We start from the raw sequence: 19,566 nt of genomic DNA, 5'->3' as shown, positions 1-19,566 counted from the left end.
TAGCCAATAGGGAGGTCAGATTCCCCCCGAGAAGACGGGATTGGGTGGAGGGAGTGGTGGGAGAGCTCCAACAGCACCTCCATGGCTGAGCTCTGGGGAGGTGCCATCCCACGAGACAGATGCGATCGCCTGGCTGCCCCGGCCTCTTCCGGCAGGAAATATCTCAACGTTTCTTACAGATGTTCATTGATAGAATGAATTCATAGTTATTTGTCTTCTACACTTTCTACTTTTTCATGTATATTGTCCATTTGTTATTATAGGTACAGTTAATTGATATCCTTAGAGAGGAGGGCAAGGGACATCTAGGTGGACCTGTTCCAGTTGTTCTGAAATCTTATGAGTGGATCTAAGTAGTGAACTTACTGCTGCTTTTAAGGAGCAAAGGAAGGGTGAATTCAGGAGCTCTTTGTGTAACTTGGTTCAAGAGTAGGGTGAGGTTTGTTGAGTGCCCCTTGTGGGGAATGATGTGGTTGAAGGCTCTTCTCTTTTAGTTCCTTCTCCTTGAATCCTGCCTTCCTTGGGGTGGGCCGGGCCGGGCCAGGTTGGACTTGCATCTCTCTTCTGCTCTCCTTTGTGTTCTTCGTTGTAGGCGTTGTCTCTGGCACCAGCCTTGATCTTGCATCTTACCCTCCTGGACGTTACTTCCTGTCCACCTCCAGCAGCAGGGATCTTCCTTTCAGTGCCTGGTGCTTCTCGAAATGGACTCTGCCCATTCGAAGCAAATACCAGAGAGCTAGATGACACAGCTGATTGCAGGCCTTTCCTCTTGCAGCCTTTGGTTGCAGTTCTTTTTCCCATCATTTGCTACCTCTGGCTCCTTGGGCCACAGAGGCCCGCTGCCATCTCGCTCTCGTATACGGGAGAGGCATGCGGGGTAGTTTGGCCTTTCCTTCTCAGCGAAGCGTATCACGGTGTGGCAGTTGCTGTAGCCTCCTCCCTCTCGGGAACAGGCACTGTAGAGTGTCGGGCCTCTGGGATTCTCTGTCGGCCGTGCTCGGGCGCAAGGCCGGGCAAAGTGAAGAGGAAAATAGTTCGAGAAGGAAGAGGAGATTCGTGGAGAGTAGGGAAGAGGCAAGGTGCAAGGTACAGGAAAAGAGAGGTGCCTGTGGAGTTTTCGGTTTCTTGAGAACTACCTTGCCACACGTGGGCCTCCTTTTGTATTAGCAGAACAGAGAGTTCAATACGTATTTATTAACGTAGCTAGGGGATCCTGCAACTGCCGTGAATTCTGTACACGAAAGAGAATAACCCTCAATATCTTTTTCTCCCTTTGCTTGATGTCATGTGACGTCGTTTTCGTCGTGCATCGGTATGTTTGTTGAGCGGAGATTGTTTTCAGATTCAGATGCTCTGGTTCTGTCTCCACGTGTCTTTCCTGGTCGCGTTTTTAAGGAATCCAAAATTGGAAGACAGATTGCATGTTGTTCCCCTGACGATTGCTCGTTTTGAAGCATCATGGGCTAACTTGACCTGATGGGTTTTGTGGAGAAACTTAGAAAGCGGTCGGTGAAAAGGCCCTGTGGTGAGTTACACTGTGCACCCACACCTGAGGAGCAGATGTCTGCAGTCCCCCCGACCTGGCCTGGGTGCCTCTGTTTTTGTTCGCCTGGTCGGTATTGTTCTCACTGACCAGTCTTGTGACTGCGAGACAGTGAGTGAGGGCTGAGTTGTCGATGATTTGTTTGGGGAGGAAATCTTTGGATCTGGTCGTTTTCCTTGGAGGTAAGCAGATAGTGTGCCTAAATGGACCCATCTGGGGCCTTTTCTAGTGTCGGCGAGTGGGAGGTGTGTGCTACAAGGCGCCAAGAGCCCACGAGAAGCTAGCTCCTCGATGGGACCTCCAAAGACACATACTTCATTTATAGGCCTGTTTTTCCTATTATGTGATCTGAGTTTTTTGAGTGATAGCGAGGGATGCTTATCTGAGAAGAAATTGTGAAGGCTGTTGCAGTGTAGAGGTATGGCTTGAGCTCACTGAATGTTTTCTGAAGGTCTTTTTCCCTAAGCGTCATACCTCAGATAGCCTACTTCCGTGACATTAGTATATAACACGAGGCTAAGAACATAGACTAGATATCTGCAAGCCAGACCGGTCTCTCTTTTCTCTACGTTCCCGTGGAAATCAAGGGAATCCAGAGCTACTGCAGGTTCGGGTGGGTGGTGTAAGTTGGGGGGAAGTGTCGGAAGACAAATTCTGGTAGCAGTAAAATAATTGACATATGAAAATATTCAGTCCCAACGTTCAGTTCTATTTAGGCAAAGTCTTAGTTAGGCCTTCCCTGGTTCCCAGCCTCTATAAGCACGTTCTCTCCATAGGTATGGCCATTGAACTTGAGCTTGCAGGCTCAGCATGATCCTAAGCTCTACAAGAATCTTAACTGTAGGAGGAAGAAGCTCAAGAGCTTTAGTCCAAGGCTCTGGAACTTAGCATCAAGCCCTACCCTGACCTAACGCCTTTTGTTTATAGATAGGGAATTGTCTTCTCCCAGAGACCCACTTCCTGCATTTTGTACCCGTGGGGATAACTGAGACTTGTCTTGCTGGCACATACCCCGTCCACCTAGCCCTGAGGCTCTTCCTTTCTCTCCCCGTTGTCACTTTTGGATTTAATTAAGGACTGGAATCCTCAAAGCCTGCGTGGTCCGTGGGGCCCTCCCGGACACTGGTAGGTTTTGTTAGTGTCAACTATGTAGCTCTTTGGTGCTCCAAATATCCCTTGCTCCTGTGTCTTGCATTCCAGTGTCCTGCAAGCCCATCCAGGCGTTTCTTTACCTCACGGTGGACTGACTCCACTCCAAGGGCCTACTCTTTGCTGGTTCCCCCTACTTTCTGGACACCCTGTTATGCCTGGGTCTGGATTTTCTTGTGGCATCTCCCTCTGAGTCTGTTTCCACCCCAAGCTTGAGTCTTTCAGCAAGTCGGAAGTGCAGGACCAATAGAGCTTTTTGAGCTTCTGATAGATGTATGTCACATTTCGTATGTTGTCAACGTCTGCAGATGTTTGGACCCTTCCTGCTTGTCGGCCACTTCACGCCTGTTGGATAATTTTTTTTTTTTTACATAGAGTCCAAAGGAATATCTTGTGACTTAGCACCAAGCCTGAATGTGCCTCATTGGAAGTTTGCAAACTGTGCTGTGCTGACTTATGTCCGTACTTTGTCCAAAGAGCAATTCACTAATATGGACCCATTTTCAATTCTGCGGAGGTTTTCCGAATAGTAAATGTTTGTGGATTTGAACTTGGTTAGACACTGACTGTGCCAGAAATGTTAAAGCGAGTGATCTTTTTACCGCTTCGTTCATTCATTCACTCATTCATTCACTGATTGCAGACCTCGGACCTTTCTGACCCTCAGTTCACCCCGTTGTCAAATGGTTGTGAAGGTTACCGACAGCGTAGGTAAGATACTTTCAGAAATTAGAAACTAAAATCTAAAAATAACAGAAAGCACTCACTGTTCTGATCGCCAGCGGTGTAACGGGGAATTGGGTGCCCTGTCCTGCCTTCAGTCCTGCTGTAGACCATGCTGTCCTTTGCTGTTCGACTTGTAGCAGAGTTTAGAGTTTTTCTCACAGGTACAGCTCCCTGTACTTGATTCTGTGTGGAAATCGTAGCTTTGAGCTGCGCTCTTCTCTCTCGGTTCTCGTTTGGAGTTTTCTAAGAGGTAAATACATGCTGTCAAGCTCTAGCGTGATACCTGTCACAGGATAGGAAGCCAATCCAAGTTTCACTGTAAGTGGGGAGTGTAGGTTGCTACAGTGTGTTTGGAGGGTGATTCGACAGTACTTTTCCAGATTTTCAGTTTGCATATCCTTCTTTCCAGCAATTCTACTTCTGGGACTTGCGATATAGTTGTCTACATGCATGAGGATGTTTACATTGCAGCCTGTCTGTTAACAGAGGACAAAGAAACTGAACACAACTAAAAGCCCATGGACAGTGTCCTGGTTATGTAAATTATGGTACTTATAATCACTGGAATACTATGACGCCATTAACAAGAATAGAACGGACGTACGCCTAAATTGACTGGGAAATGCACTGTCCGAGGTATATTGTAGACTAGGTAGAGTACGCTGCTTTTCTGTAAAACAGAGGATATGCCTAGAGGTAGAAAGAAGCGTTTGTCTACGGTATACGATGTGTGAAGGTGAGCTCTTGGAAGATATCTGGAAGAACCAGACAAGGAACTGGGGGAGTGGGACTTGACTGTTCCTTCCCGGTCCTGGACTGTTGGAAATCTGAAGGCGATGGCATACACGCCCCCGTCTGCATGAGCTGTGCTAGCGGCCTGCGGCGAGAGAGGGCGCGGTAGCCAGCAGAGTCCTGTTTCTTAGCGGAGCATCTCAGGCCTCCGGGCGCGGTGACGTCCTCGGGACGGGCGGTGGCGCATGCGCGGTTGGAAGGCTGCTGGGCGCCGGGCGGGCTGCTGCGCGGGCGCTTGCGGTCGGGGCTGTTTTGCCGGCAGCGAGGGCGCTGGAGTGGCGGCTTTGGCGCTGCTGGCGTTGGGTGGTGGGCCTGTTGGGGCCCACGTGAGCCGATGGCATCACGCCCGCGGCGGCCGGGGCCAGGGGCGCGTCTTTTCCAGACTTGGCACGTCCAGGAGGCGGGGCGGAAACCACATCCCCGAAAGGTAATACGTCTTGTCCCCTGGGCCTGGCCCTGCCGGCTCTTGGCTCCTGGGCCCGGGCCTCGTCTCCTGTGGGCTCTGCCGGTCACTGTTGCCGCCGCCGCCGCCGCCGCCGCCGCGCGCTTGGCCCGTCGGCCCCTGGCTAGGAGGCATTGACCCTCCGGCTGCGCCGCCCGCTGTAGCTGAGTGGGCCGGTGTGTGATGTTCTGATTTCTCCCCATCCTTTTAAAAGCGAGGCTCTGGCCATCGCTGCCCGGGTAAAGTGCAGAGGGACTGCCGACTGTCAGTGTTGGGGACTCCCCTTGACTGCCCCAGTGGAGTCCCGCTCAGTCCCTCCAGCTGTGTTGTTTTGGCACGGAGCGTGTGAGTAATCAGCGCGAAGTCTGAGTGAGAAAACGCTCCAGCTCCAGTGTCGCAGAACTTGCCGCCAGAAATGTTGGTTATATTGTTTCCAGCAATCACAGAGGGCATCCGTTGCTTCCTAACAGGTCCCGAATGAAATGAGACGTCTTGCTCTACACGTTCAAATGATGCCTTGTGAGACTTTGCTCCTTTGTGCGGTGAAGGCTTTTGTATTCCTTGAGACCTTCCTTTTCCTCCGCCTCCTACCTCGTGAAGTCCCCTTCGTTTTTATCTCCTGAGTATCTTGGAATCTGTCACCTTGTTTCCCTCAAGCATGCTCATACAGAACTTGCCTGACCTTTTGCGTTTCGGGTCCTAACTAGTGTCCGTGTGTCTCCTCTCGTCTCCTTCCAATCCATTCTTCACACAGGAAATCTTTTTAATAGGCAAGTTGGAACGTTGCTCAGAAACATCACTCAGCAAGGTTGTTTTAAGAATGAAAACCAACTCTCGACCCTGGCCTTGAAGAGTCCGCGTGGTGGAGAATCCTCTCCGCTTCTCCAGCCCCATCTTGTGCCCCTCGTGCCCGCACTTTCTGTGCTTCAGATACACTGAGTTAACCTCAGTTAATCCTACCTCATCCTAGGGAAGTCAGCTCAAATATTCCTTTTCCCTGGGACTCCTAGCATTAAGTGAAGTTCACAGGCCCTTTTCCATCAAGTGTCCTTTTAAAATTTGAACTGGAACTTCGGCACTGACTGCATTTGATGGCATCGGTTGTGTGAGGACGGAAACTAAACTGCGAAGTGAAAGAACTGAATGGAAACTACTTCAGTCACCGTGTCCGTACCGATGACCCCTCAGCGTTCAGGACTGGGCTGGCTTATCAGGGATGCAGAAGTTCTGGCCGTGTCTGGTTTTAGTTGGGCCTTGTTTGTGGAGACCTTTGCTCTGTTTTGCTGCCTTGTATGTGTTTTCAAGATGGGGAAACAGGCAGAAGGGGAGTGTAGGTGGTTAGTAGGTGGGGTTGAAGAAGGGGAGCGGCAAAATGCAAAATGCCCACACGGGGACCTGCTGTGTGGTCTGTGATTTCCATTTTCGAGGAGTCTTCATTCTACGCGGGGAGACAGGCTCACACACAAAAAAATTTGGCTCCCAAAAAGCGTTTGAATAGGTGGCAAGACTGTCTCCCGGTTGGACAGCAGATGCCTGGGACTCGTTTCATTGCTTTCAGAGTTCCTTTGACAAAGGAAAGCAAAAGTTAATTCAGTCTTCTTTCGGAAATCTGCATTCACCCTGTGGAACTCTGGTCCTCAACCCTGTCTCGCTCCATTTTCCCTTTTTATAGCAAATAGTTTGTGTGCTGTACCCCTTTACTCTCCTGCAGTGAAATTCGTAGATAGGTACAACCTGCTTCCGTACGTAATTTTAAGAGAGAAAAGTCAACGTAATGCTCTAACTACAATAGAAAGAAGAAATGAGACAAAGTAGTTTAGAATAAAGTAATATATATTTACATTTGCGTATGTGAGTATTTGGGCGTGACTTGAGTAACAATAAAGCAATAGGGGGTTACTTGTGCCGTGAATGCAAATACTGCAGACACAGACCGACCTAGGTGGGCTATGTTGCCTCAGTGGTAGAGTTTCCATGATAGGGAACGGCACTTAGTAGGTTTCCAAAGAGAACAAAGTACAGGTTGGTCCATGGGGTGATTACTATTCTGGAAAATTCAGTAGACCTGAAAACTGCAAAAACTGCATAAATCAATCAATCCTTTGTGTTTGTTTGTGAAATGGAGTTAGGTGCTAAGGCTTATATGACTATGAACAGTTTTCTCGCCTATATCGACAGTCTGGTTAGGAGCCCCACGTGAAACAGACAGACACAGAAATAAATACGTAGAAGGGAGCTTCTTTTCTTCCCTCTCATCTCTGGAAGAAAGGATTGTAATACAGCTTGTAATTTCCAGAAGAGTGGAAACTTCCTTTGAGTCTCATTGTATCTTAGCATCACAGGGCTTGAATCAATGGGAAACGTGAGGATGGGTTTCAAGCACACGTGTCTTCTTTCTTATTTCCTCCTCTCTGACAGAGTTTGGAAGGCAGTCTTGCTCCGGGGGAACTTTCCTTCTCCCTTGAATCTTTTTAGCAAGATCCAAGAACGGAGTGAAGAACTTGGACTGACGATTGTTTGAAGCTACACTCACCGCTGTTGTAAAGCAGAGGTAAATGGAACCCTGAGTTGAAACGCCCCTTCTTCGTCCTGATAGTGTAGTAATCATCGTAACTCAGTAGTCACGGTCCTGGCCTCCTTTCGTGGGTAATAGTGGAAAAAGGGAACCAAGTGGTGTCCTTCCTCACGCATTTCGAATCGCTGCCTCAAAATGAGATTCAAGACGTGAACTGAACTATAGTATTTGGCAGGAGGCTCCGTATGTGCTTGAGAAATTCCATAAGCTTCCATGTTCTATCTTTGGAAAATAAAGTAAACTTTTAGTAAGAAAAGTAGTGGCCTAAAAGGAAAGAAAGGAATATCCGTTATGTCTTGAGCACTGATGTTGAGCAGTTGTCTGAGCGTGTGTCAACATCTTGGTAAAAGACAGTTCTCTAAGTTTGATGCTTTCTTTTCCTAATAATATCTCTTGATAGAATAGAGGAAGCCGTATATTCTGTTGGCCCATGTGGCATATCGGTTGGAAAGAATTATCCTTCTTCTGACCAGTTCCACGGCCCTGGGAAACCATAAGACCTAATGTTTGTTAAGATCTGTACAGGCAGACCTCGGAGATATTGCGGGTTCTGTTCCAGACCACCGCGATAAAGCGAGTCACAGGATGTTTTGGGTTTCCCGGTGCATATAAAAGTTACGTTTCCACTAGACTGTAGTCTGGTAAGTGTGCCGTAGCATTATGTCTACAAAAACAGTGTACGTACCTTAATTAAAAAATAGTTTATTGCTGAAAACAGGTGACGGTCCTCTGAGCCTTCGGCGCGTTGTAGTTTTTTTGCTGATGGAGGGTCTTGTAAAAAATGCAAAAAAATCTGCGAGGCACAGTAAAAGGAGGTATGCCTGCCTAGCAGCTTCCAGTTAAGACATGCTTTCACGTACACGAACCTAGTTGATCCTCACAAGAATCCTTTGCTGATGCTGTGGTAGTGGTAGTCGTGTTTCCTCCTGGGTGCTTACCCTGCACTAAGCTCCGAGGATGGACGATTACAATTAATCATTTTATAGATGGTGAAACTGAGGCGCAGAGAAGGAGGAATTGAAATTTGAACTCACTTATTCCTCTTTTTTTTATTGTGGTAAAGTACACATAAATGATATTGACCATTTTAACCATTCATGGGTGCACAGTTCAGTGGCATTAAGTGCATTCACGAGGTGGTGCAGCCATCTCCACTGTCTGGAACCAAAATCTTTTCATCGTCTTCAACAAAAGCCCTGTAAGCCTTAGACAATGACAGCGCCATCTCCCTTCCCCCAGCCTCTCGTCGCGCCTGTTCTACTTCCCGTCTCTCTGAATTTGTCTATTCTAGGTACCTCATATAAGCAGAATCATACAATATTTGTCCTGGTGTGTCTGGCTTATTTCACTGAAGATAATGTTTTCAAGGTTCATCCGTGTTGTAGCATGCAGCAAAAAGTCAGTCCTGTTCGTGGCTGAATAGCATTCCATCGTGTGTATGTGCCACGTTTTATTTATCTGCTCATCTGTGGCTGGACACTTGGGTTGCTTCCGGCTTTTGCCTGTTGTGACTCACGCTGCAGTGAATATTGTGTACAAATGTTTGTTCACTTCCCTCCTTTCAGTTCTTTTAGATGTGTAGGTAGGAGTGGAGTTGTTGGATCATACGGGAGTTCTATGTTTACCCTTCGCGAAAGCGCCAAAACGTTTTCCAGAGTGTCTTCTTGTTTTTAAACAATTCTCGGAGATTTTAAACATGCAGAAGCAGACATAATGCTGCGTTGTTCATTGTCCACCCACGAACGCATCCGGCTTTAATGTCTATCAGCTGATGGCTGTCGTGATTCTTCTGTACCCTTACCTGTTTCCCCCATTCCATAGTATTTTGAGGCACATCCTAGAAATCGTATAATTTCACCTGTACGTTTTTGGTAGGTATATTGAAAATATAAGACTTTTATTCCTTAAGATTATTAACGTGAAATATCCAGTCAGCCCTCAAATTCGCAGATGTCTCCTTCGTGTCATAAACATTGTTTGTAAGGGTTTGAGTTAGATCTGAATTAGGTCCACGCTTTGCATTTGATTGTCAGGTCTCTGGAGGCCTACTTAATCTATAAGTTCTCCCTTCATGTCTGGTCTTGCTTTCTTTTTCTTTTTTTCTCTTGAATTTATTTTTTGAGGACGCCAGGTAGTTTGTCCCATCTGAAGACGACACTACAAATAATACCAGAGTGAACGAATGTAGTGGATGATGCCTTAAGGGAAAGAAGGGAAGGAGGAAATTTTTAAAACTGAATAAGAAGATAAAAAGACTTCTAGAGAAATGGCAAATATTAAAGATAGGCAAAAAAGCCAGGCCAGTTCTGAAAAGAGTAATTCAAATACATAAAAGATTTTAGTATACCATAAAAGTGACACTTCCAATCGATGGGACAGATTAGTCAATAAATTGTGCTACTTCCATGTTGGGGTGTAAGTAATTTCTCTGGAAGGATCCCCAGCGTGGCCAGAGTAAATGTCTCTAAGAGGAGGGAAATGGGTGACTGAAAACTCGGGGAAAAGGGTGACTATCCGTGGAATCCCCTTTTGTACCTTTCTCGTGTTCTAGCCTGTGAGTCTTGTTACCTCTGCGGTCTGCCTGCCTGAGTTGAAACCCCGGCTCTCGCACTAGCGAGCTCTTCGTCTTGGGCAAATTCTGGACGCTCTCCAAGCCTGTCGCCTCATCTGTGAAATGGGGTGAGTGACTCCTCCTGGTGCTGCCTGGCGCAAAATAAACTCTCAAGACACGTGAATTACCGGTGGCAACACCCCGAGTGTCCGTGAACTGAGGAATGGATAAAGAAGTGTGGTAGATCCATCGATAGAATGTTATGCAGTCATAAAAAGGAATGAAGGACTGGCACACGCTACCACGTGGGTGAACTTGGATAAGGTTATGCTGAGTGAAAGGAGCCAGGCACAAAGGTCACATGTTGTACTAGTTCATGTGTATGAAATGTTGAGAAAAGGCAAATCCATAGAGACAGAAGGCAGATGAGTGGTTGCCAGGGGCTGGAGAGAGGAGGGAATGAGGAGTGATTGCCGATGGTTTAGGGGGCTTCTCTTTGGGGTGATGAAAATGCGATGGGTTAGATTAATGGTGGTGGTTGCACAATCTTGTGGATGTACTAAATGCCACTGAAGTTACATTTTCCAAAGGTGAATTTTATGGTATGTGAATCCTATCTCAAAAACTGATTTTAAAAATGTAAATTACCAATTTTCCCATGGTAACTATATGCTCTCCCCATCTCTCCCCTCCCCACGCCCCGTTCCCTTTGATGCCCCCTCCGCTCTCCCCATTCCCTCCCTCCAGCTGCCCCACAAGGCCTAGCACGGAGCGCCCGTGGACCCCTGGGCGCCTGCGTCCTGCGCCGTTGGAGTGGCGACTCGGTGCACGTGTGTGTCCCCCGCTCTCACCCCGTGGGATGGACGCCTTCCAGCGGATTTTTCTCCTGCGGTTTGGGTGATGGCGATGTTTGGAGAAGGCAGCAACTGGCCGATTGGACGGAGGAGGACCTGGCGGGCCCCTCAAGTCATTATTTATGAACAGACATATTTCTAACGAAGATATACAGGTGGCCGACAGGCACAGGAAAAGATGCTCAACGTCACTACTTATTAGGAAAATACAAATCAAAAGCACAATGAGATACCCACCTCAGGCCGGTCAGAAGGGCTAGTAGAAAAAGACAAGAATTAACAGGTCTTGGAAGTACGTGGTGCAAAGGGAACCCTAGTACCCTGCTGGTGGGAGTGTAAATTGGTACAGCCGCTGTGGAAAACCGTATGAAGATTTTTCACAAAGTTAACAATAGAACTACCCCGTATGATCCAGCTATTCCACTTCTGGGTGTTCATCCAAGGCACACAAAAGCGCTAATTCAAAAAGATATATGAACCCCTGTGTTCATCGCAGCGTTATTCAGAACAGCCAAGACTTGGAAACAACCTAAGTGCCCATCGCCCGACAAACAGATAAAGAAGTTGTGGGAGATATACACAAGGGAATATAGTACTTAGCCGTAGAAAAGAGGAAATCTTGCCATTTGCGACAGCAGGGATGGACCTCGGGCGATTACGCTAAGCGGAATGAGTCAGGTGGAGAAAGACAGATACCGTGTGACTTCACTCGTGTATGTGGAAGGTAAACAAGCAAACACATAGAGACAGAACAGACTGGTGGTTAGCAGAAGGAAAAGGGCGGGAGGAGGGGGAAAGGGGATAAGGGGCAGCTGTGTACGATGACGGATGGCAGTTAGAGCTGTGGCGGGGAACACGACGTAGTCTGTGCAGAAGGCGAACTATAATGATGCACATCGAAGAATAAAATCTAGGCCCCTCCAGAAGTTGGATGCCGTCCAGCAGTAAGCTCCGGATGCTGTGCTCTGAAAGCCGGGTGGGTCCCCAACAGGCGCTAGCCAGTACTGAGGACTGCCCTGGCGTAGAGGCCCCTCGGCTTGAGGCCTTGCTCCTTCGCGTGCAGTGTGAGCTCAGCCCACTGCTGACCCTCAGTGGTGAAGTGGCTCAGTGACCCTGGCCTTGCATGTGGTGGCAAAGGTTACGTGAGGTGGTGCGTTGGCGGGCCTGGTGCGCAGGTGTTGAGGAAATGGTGATTTCTATCCCAGCCCTGTTCTGGGTGGGCCTCCTGTTGCAGCACTTCCCTTGGGGAGGCCCCTGTTGTCAGCTGGCCCCAGGGTCACTCTGAGCCCTGGCCCTTCCTCTGGTGGATTGCCCTATGATTTGTACTCACCGGCCCCAGCCATAATCCCACGTGGCTGAGGCGAGCCAAACCTTTTGGAGAGATCTCCGGAATCTCTTGTTTTCTAAACGACCTATGTGGTGGTGGTGAGACATAAGGCCAGCCTCCCTGAGAGACTTGTCACATTTCTCCTGGTCAACCTAGACTCATCTTCTGCCATCTTCAACTCTATGCCGGTTTTCTTCTTTTAACCCTTACCCCACACCCCGCTTCTGTCTTCTGCCCTTTCCCCCACTCCTGCTGCTTTTTGTCAGCTGCTGAAAACCCGGCCCCCCCCTTTGGGCTTCCTAGCCCTGGACCCAGTTGCTGCCTCTTTCCTCAGTTCGTATCCCTTTTCCTTCATCCTCCCGTCCAAGTCCACTTCTTTTTTCTCGTGAAGCCTTGGATCCCCACCACCACCAAAGAAGAACCACAGTTGACGGCATCTCCAAACTCAAAAGGCTTCTTTATTACTCATCTATCAATTCTAGTACTTTAACGTATTGATGTCTTAAGTTTTAAAATATATCAAAGTAAATAGAGACATCTCTACCTATCTATCTATGGAGCAAAGACTGCTACCCAAAGTCGCACCACCAGTCCTAGCAGCCTTATCTTGCGTAGCCGTGGTAGTCAGCAATTTCCATTTCTCTTTCCCTCTCAATGAAATACTGCACTTTCCCCAAAGAGGTGTATTTGGCAGCCTGCTCACGCTCTTGTTGAGCCTGCCTCTTCATGGCCTCCCGCTCTGGCCTCTGTTCGGCTGTGATGGGCTCTGATATCACTGGCCCTGGGATGTCGGGTTTTCTCCATGGAATTCGTTGCGTGCTAAAGTCTTGGAGCAGATAGTGGGGTTGAGGCCTGGGCGGGTCCTGGAGCTTGGTCACAGGAGTGGGAACGGGCTCCCGCTGGAGAGAAGTGCAAGATGCTGTTTTGTGGGGTGCGGGCGTGGCAGCAGCAGACTGAGGGACGCTAGGCCGGGTGGGGTTGGTGGAAATTGGCCGAGCTGGTCTGGCAGGACCCGTCACAGATGCAGGAGCTGGCTGGGCTGAATTGAGTGCAGTCGGTTGAGCTGAGTGGGTAGAACCAGGCCGGGCAGGGTCAGCCACAGCGGGCCGATGTGAGGCCAGAGCCGGGCGGCCTCCGAGGAACGGGTCGAGCTTGAGGCCTGTCCACGGTCAGAAAAGGCAAAGGTACCAACTTGACCTTCCCAGGAGGTGGCAGCTCGGACTGGGATGGAGGTGGGCGCTCTTGTGCGACACTGCCCTCTGGTTCCTGGGCTTTGGCTCGAGTTTCCTCAGGACCTTGGCCCTCACGTGGGGTATGCAGGCGTGGTTTGATAGCTGGGGCGGGCTGGGGTCTTTGGGGTGGCTGGAGTTTGCCAGGGCCCGGGAGGAAGAGAGTCCAGTTTTCTTATCAGTCTTCCTGCCCAGAGCATGGAACACCTGCACCGACTCCAGCAAGTGCATGCCTAGGGAGGTTCGAGGCCCTTGGAAGGTCTCTCGGCTCAGCTCGGGTTGATTCCGCTTCCTCTTGGGCAGGGTTGGCTTCTCTTCTGCCTTGACTTTGTTCCCTGGCAGCTTACTCTCTTCAGCTTGCTTGGAGTTGTTTCCTCTGGTCCTCTTGGTCCTTTCCTGCCCACGGCTCTTAGTTTTGCTGCTCCTGCCGGATGCAGCCTTCTGAGGCTTGCTGTTAGAATGGCTGGCCGTGTCCACGGGAGCCCTGTCGCTGTCTGCAGCATTGCAAATAGCCACTTCTCCCCCTGACAGGCACTCTGGGTCCTTGGGCTGGATTCTGGCCTTGGGAGCACCGTCGATAGGCTCAGAGGCCTTACGTTTGTTCTTCCTGGCTTGATCGGAGGCAGCCTTTGTGACACTTGACTTTTCCTGCACCTGGATCCACTCGATGGCTCTGGTGTCTTTGGCTTGGATCACCTGGGGCTTTTGGATGGATCAAGGTCTTCCAAGGAATTGAAGAGCTGGGGAAGGTGAATACCCCCCACCAGTGTAGCGATGTCTGCAAAGCCACCGCCAGGTTCAGTGCCATCTTCCAGTGTCCCTTGGCCCTCGAGACTCAGGCTGCTCTTTCCCAGATCAGCATTTTCAGAAGCAGGCTGGTCCTCTTGGCCGAGGGGATCAGTGCAGGCCAGGAGCTGGTACGTATCAGGAATTTCTGAAGGGAGTAGTGGAGGATCTTGGTTTTCCGTTGGGATCTGGCAGGCATCCGGAGGCTTTGCGAGCTTAGGTGTAAGCTCCTCCAACTTCTTGGGAGCTGGAGACAGTGCCAGGAGGTTACTGTTGGAACTCTGGTCTGGAGCCCTCATTGAAATGTCCCCAAGCTCAGGTGGTGGGTTCCCCTCCGGTAGCTGGGTCTTTCTGCTACTGCAGGATTTGGGGAATTCTGGGGTTTGTTGTAGACAAAATGTCTGGCTTGCGGGTTGCAATGCCAGGGAAGTCTCCGGGCCCAGGGAGGTTTCCATCGCTGCAAAGGAAGGAGGGAAGAAGTCAGTCCCTGGTAAGGGAGATGCTCCCCCTAGACACCAAGGCAGCAATCATGCACCTTCCCACAACGGACAGGGCACATTTTTACTCGCTCTTCTTCAGGGTCATGGACAGCGTCCTGTGCTGGGAATTAAGAGGCGAGTGTCCCGTTTCTTACTGGTGATCATTTGATGTCATTGTTCCTTGGTTTTCTTTGTATTGCATAGGGTTGTTATCGGACAAATAAAAAGTAGAAGAGATTTTCAAACTGTGAAGCATTTTACAAATGCTAGCATTCTCCTATAGAGAATTCTCTCCGCTTTCCTGAGAGACTAAGAACACTTCCCTTCACATCATGGACTAGGAGAGGGAATGGAGCTCTTCCTGCTGAAATACATCAGCAAGGGCGCATTCTTAGCCTGTTTGCTTTGGACAGGATCTGGGAAGACGAGGTCTCAACTCCTGGTGTAAATGAAGGCGGTGAGCGAAAGGTACCCTGGCGCTATCACCAGTGCCTTCCCAGGAGACTACAGCCGTAGGTCGGGGAAGGGAGGCCATTTGAGCGTGGTATAGTGCAGGGGACTGAGCAGCTAGGGCAGTGAGGCTTCTGGTGTCGCTTGGTGTGCTCTTGGTGTTCTCGTGCATGTAGCGTAGATGGCCGTTACAGTGTCCCCCCTTCCCACCAGTAATGGGCGTTCTTATGTAGAGTCTGAAATAGGGAGTAGTACTGAGCGCGGGTAGTGCTTATGAAAGCCTCCGGACTTCAATTCTCCCTGTCTGTGGACTCAGCACTTCCCAGTTGACCCTGCCGAGTTGACCCTGTTTTGGAATGTGGACCTCATTCCTCTCCCTTCTTGCTGTCTGTACTCACCTTGAAATCTTGTTTCTGTGACGGGTTGAGCAGACACAGCGTAGTAGATGCCAGAGGTGGAGGCTGGTGGTAGGACATTTGTGGGCTGAACCTGCTTTAGTACCATCACCATTTCTGGTTGAGGGGCGGAGGCCCCAGCTCCTGTGTAGGACACGGAGCCACAGGATGGCAGGCAGGGGCCGAGCTGGCCAGACAGTAGAGGCCCCAGGGTGCCGGGAGTATAGTAATACACCTGGCTTCCTTCCCGGTAGGGAAGCGCCAGGCTGTGTGCCTGATTTGGAATCTGAGGTGGTGGTCTCTGAACAAGCCTGGCAGAAAGTGATGGATACAGAGGGACCACGTTATTGGCATCAGATGTTCTGTCATACCGGGCTGCCATGGACCTGGAAGAAACAGCTGTGTCCTGGTCCGTGAGAGCCACAGTGAGGTCTCCGAGTGAAGAAGACTCCTTCTCAGTGCCTCCTGTGATATCCCACTGCCAGAGACCTGGATAGGAAGCAGCTGACGTGGAGATGTGGCTCTGGCCAGTCACTCCAGACAACATGGTTGTGCTAGAATGTTGGTAAAGGTAGGCACTCCCCATGAGTGGCTGGAAAGAGGTGGCCGAGGCTGATGGCAGCAGCCATGCCGAACTGACGGCTGGAGCAGAGACTCTGGAGAAACTGCAGGCACTTCCCGTTAGGGAAGCTGCATTGCTCACCACAGGAAGAGAGAGCTGCAGCGAGTTGGGAGTTCCAAGGAAAGGTGGATTTTGGAAATTTTCTGTAGGGAACAAGAGGGTGATGAAAACATCAGTGGGGTTGATGACCTCTCACTATGCTAGAGGAACAGCATTATCTTAAGGTTCTTGCTATGAGACAGCCTCTCATATACCAATACTCACTGCGATACCCCAAATCCAACCGTTTATGGCGGTCGCACGTGCTGGAGCAGTTTGGTTCTCTTCTGTGTAACTGCCTGTGCTCCCGGGTTGGGCAGAGATGTGCAGAAGCCCCACGTGGCGCGGTTCACACATTGTTCTCTAGGCTGGAAGGCACCTTCTCCCTGCCCGTCTTTCCCTTGAGCCTGCGCTAGTCCCGACTCGTGTACTCTTTGCTCCAATGGAAGCATCTTGGGGCTTCTGTTCTAAGATTCTCATTGTACGAGTGAGGAAACCGAGGCTCAGAGAGGTCAGATCGAATCGTTCAAGTTCTCCCGTTTTGTTTAGCATCGTTACCAGGTTACAGAGCCTGAGTATCCTGACTTCCTTGCCAGGACTCTGCTCTGACCATTCCACTACCGGAAACCGGGAGAAGTCGAACTTCTACTAGAGGCATTTTCTTTGTCCTTTGGAAGACAGAGCAGCTGTCACGTAACACTTTGACCTTGAGGGTCTCATTTTGCCTGTGCAGTTCACACGTTACCTGGAGTTCACAGCTTACTGAGTCCAGGTGGTAGATGTCACGGGTCATTCTTACCCTCTTCAAGCCTGGTTTCTGTTCCTACCTCCAAATGACTGCCTGTGAGTGAGTGTCTCAAAAAGTGCTTTTTGAAAGAAAAAAGTGATTTAAACTCTCTGAACTTCAGCTTACTCTTCTGTAGAGCAGTGATAATAAGAAAAGCGATAATCATGAGGGTAATAATTCATACGTGAATAAAAGTGATATATTGCGTAAGTGTAATATGGAGGAAGATATGGTAAGTTCTGTAAAAACAAAGAGAAAAATCGTGAAAAACGTATATCACAGGACTAAAAAGACATGTACAGGTATGATTGAAAACCGAGGCATGTAGCAGGCATCAGAGCCTAAGAAGTTTACTAATAAATGAAGTTCTGTACCATCCATGCAGTATTATGAAAGTGAATATTGCCGGCTCTGTTGTAGTGAATACTACTTGCCAAAACAACAGCCCACAGTAGAAGGTGATTTCGAATGAATTCCTAGGCAGCACATAGAGACAGAGAAGATATAACGGTAAAAAATGGCTTAAAAAGGCAGCAAAGTGCTATAAATGAGAACGTGTAGGTAGCCACAATAGACGTAGAGAGCTGTTTCGGTAAGAGCTGGTACAAAGCAGAGAGCAACATCCTAAGTGTAAAGGAATTCCATTATTGTGCTCATTCTTATTTCTCTGACTGTGACCCAGCAAGTACCAGCTACCAAGCCTAGCAGAAATAGACGTTTCAATTAAACGTAGGTTTCTCGTGCTTCAACCGCCTAGAAGCAGAGGAGGGTAGTTAAAAGGTGTCATGAAGGTTTTCATATTGCCCCTACAAACCTCGATAAGAATCACCTTCAACATCCAGGAAGGTGTCATCCCCAAAGCCTAAAAACACCGTCATCCCTAGGATCCAATTAAAAAATTATTGAATGTAGGAAAACCCAAAGGACTCCACAAAACTGTTTTAGATAGATGTGGGAGTTGACTTTTTCTTCTTCGGTAGCTAAGGTCTAGAAACAGATGACGGCTGTTTCTCAGTGTGCACTCTGTGTGAGGAAGAAAACAGCCGTCCGGATGAAAAGCAGCCTTGACTTGGAACCTGCTTGTCACACAAAGGAATTAATGCTTCTGATTCAAGTTAGGGGATATCCGTTTTTAGCAAAGCTTAAATTTTCTTTTGAATAGGCAAAACATCTACATCGTTTAAAAATGAGAATGGAATCAAAACTGCAAATTCTCCTAGCCCCGGCCTCTGGACAGCCACTTTTATTAGTGTCTCGATGATAGGGAGCATCATGTCTAAAAACATCTCTAAAATGTTCGTGTTCCAAACTGACAAGTGCCATCGGTGTTCAGAGAGGCAGCAGAAACAAACGAACAAGTGAGGGGGGACTCTTCTGAGAAGCTGCTTTTCCTGGCGATTCCCTGTTCTGCCCCTACTCTCCGTCCTAGTCTATGAATGTAAGCGTCTGCTCTGCTCAACTGGGCTTTACCCTGCTCTGAGCAGACGTCAACTGTGTGCTCTTTCTGCTTTGATTTAAAATCGTGGGTTCCCTTCAACATTCCGCGCCCAACTCCCTCGTTTTCCCTGCGAGCTCCTCGTCCTTCTGCCTCCCCTTTCTTCCAGTTTCTCCCCCTCTGGCTTCCTGTTGGCCTGTGCTGATGACAACAGTCCTCAACCTCCTGACCTTTGAATACTTGCCTCCCCTATAGCCCAGTACTCTCCATGCTCTCTCCCCATTTTCTCTTTCCAGCTCGTTCAGGTAGAAAACTCCAAAACATGTGAACATTGCTTTTTGAACAGCCCTAAATGTAACATCGTACAGTCGAAATGGTAGTGGAGGGAGACCATTAGAGGTGAAACCTCTCGGTATACATTGCTAGTTTTCTGCATCACCTAGGATTTCTCTCTGTGGCTGCGGAAACACTCTCCAGAGGTCTCTGATTGCATGCCTAGGTGGGTGCCCTTTAAGACTCAACATCAGAGAAGAAAGGGAGCAGAGGGGACAAGCGCTGTGATATCCTGATGTGACAGATGAGGAGAAAACAGCGTTTGTGAGAGAGCCAAGGACTTGCCCAAAGTCACACAGCTCGCAAATGTCCAAGTCAAGACGGGAGTTACGTCCCCAGGTTCCTAGTTCACTACTTTCCCCCCCATTATTCTCTGCCATTTTTGAATCTGCTAGTCAATATCGGGGCAAAAATACATAATGAAAACCATTTCCTAGTTTCTTTCCTTACCTGACATGGTCAGAGAAGAAGAGGAAGCATCAACTGCAGATCCAGGGGATGAGAGAGATGCTACTAGAGGACGTCTGAGTGGCTGCAGCCAAAGAGCGATGTGTCCAGTACGAAGGCCACTGGTCACACTGGTCACTTGCGAGGATTCAAATTTATTTACAGACAACTCCATGGAAACCCCAAGATTCTACCAGGTGGTGGTAGGTTTAGGGGGAGAATGATGTCACAAAGCAGGTAGGAGATAGCCAATAGGGAGGTCAGATTCCCCCCGAGAAGACGGGATTGGGTGGAGGGAGTGGTGGGAGAGCTCCAACAGCACCTCCATGGCTGAGCTCTGGGGAGGTGCCATCCCACGAGACAGATGCGATCGTCTGGCTGCCCCGGGCTCTTCCGGCAGGAAATATCTCAACGTTTCTTACAGATGTTCATTGATAGAATGAATTCATAGTTATTTGTCTTCTACACTTTCTACTTTTTCATGTATATTGTCCATTTGTTATTATAGGTACAGTTAATTGATATCCTTAGAGAGGAGGGCAAGGGACATCTAGGTGGACCTGTTCCAGTTGTTCTGAAATCTTATGAGTGGATCTAAGTAGTGA

At 48.9% G+C, this 19,566-nt stretch overlaps 1 protein-coding gene and 1 long non-coding RNA gene across 2 annotated transcripts; one reads left to right on the top strand and one right to left on the bottom strand.

The window, feature by feature from the left end:
- The first annotated feature begins 3,625 nt into the window (after positions 1-3,625).
- On the top strand, positions 3,626-12,159 carry LOC147915923 (uncharacterized). The gene is made up of 4 exons (XR_015553619.1): positions 3,626-4,637; positions 7,071-7,203; positions 9,779-9,906; positions 10,526-12,159. It is a non-coding gene; the product is annotated as an uncharacterized LOC147915923 (long non-coding RNA).
- A 205-nt stretch (positions 12,160-12,364) lies between these two features.
- Positions 12,365-18,986, bottom strand: LOC147915922 (uncharacterized protein C2orf78-like). Its single transcript, XM_087436554.1, is given in 6 exon segments — positions 12,365-13,086; positions 13,088-13,317; positions 13,320-13,886; positions 13,889-14,431; positions 15,302-16,063; positions 18,965-18,986. Coding segments are annotated over 6 exon segments (2,634 nt in total). The 5' UTR covers positions 18,972-18,986; the 3' UTR covers positions 12,365-12,561.
- Between the last annotated feature and the right edge of the window lie 580 nt (positions 18,987-19,566).

Source organism: Ceratotherium simum, chromosome 11 (assembly GCF_057802395.1).
Source record: "Ceratotherium simum simum isolate JZ-2026a chromosome 11, ASM5780239v1, whole genome shotgun sequence".
In the NCBI taxonomy this organism is placed as follows: domain Eukaryota; kingdom Metazoa; phylum Chordata; class Mammalia; order Perissodactyla; family Rhinocerotidae; genus Ceratotherium; species Ceratotherium simum.
The sequence above is the reverse complement of the archived record's forward strand: the minus strand, read 5'-3'. Positions and strand labels throughout refer to the sequence as shown.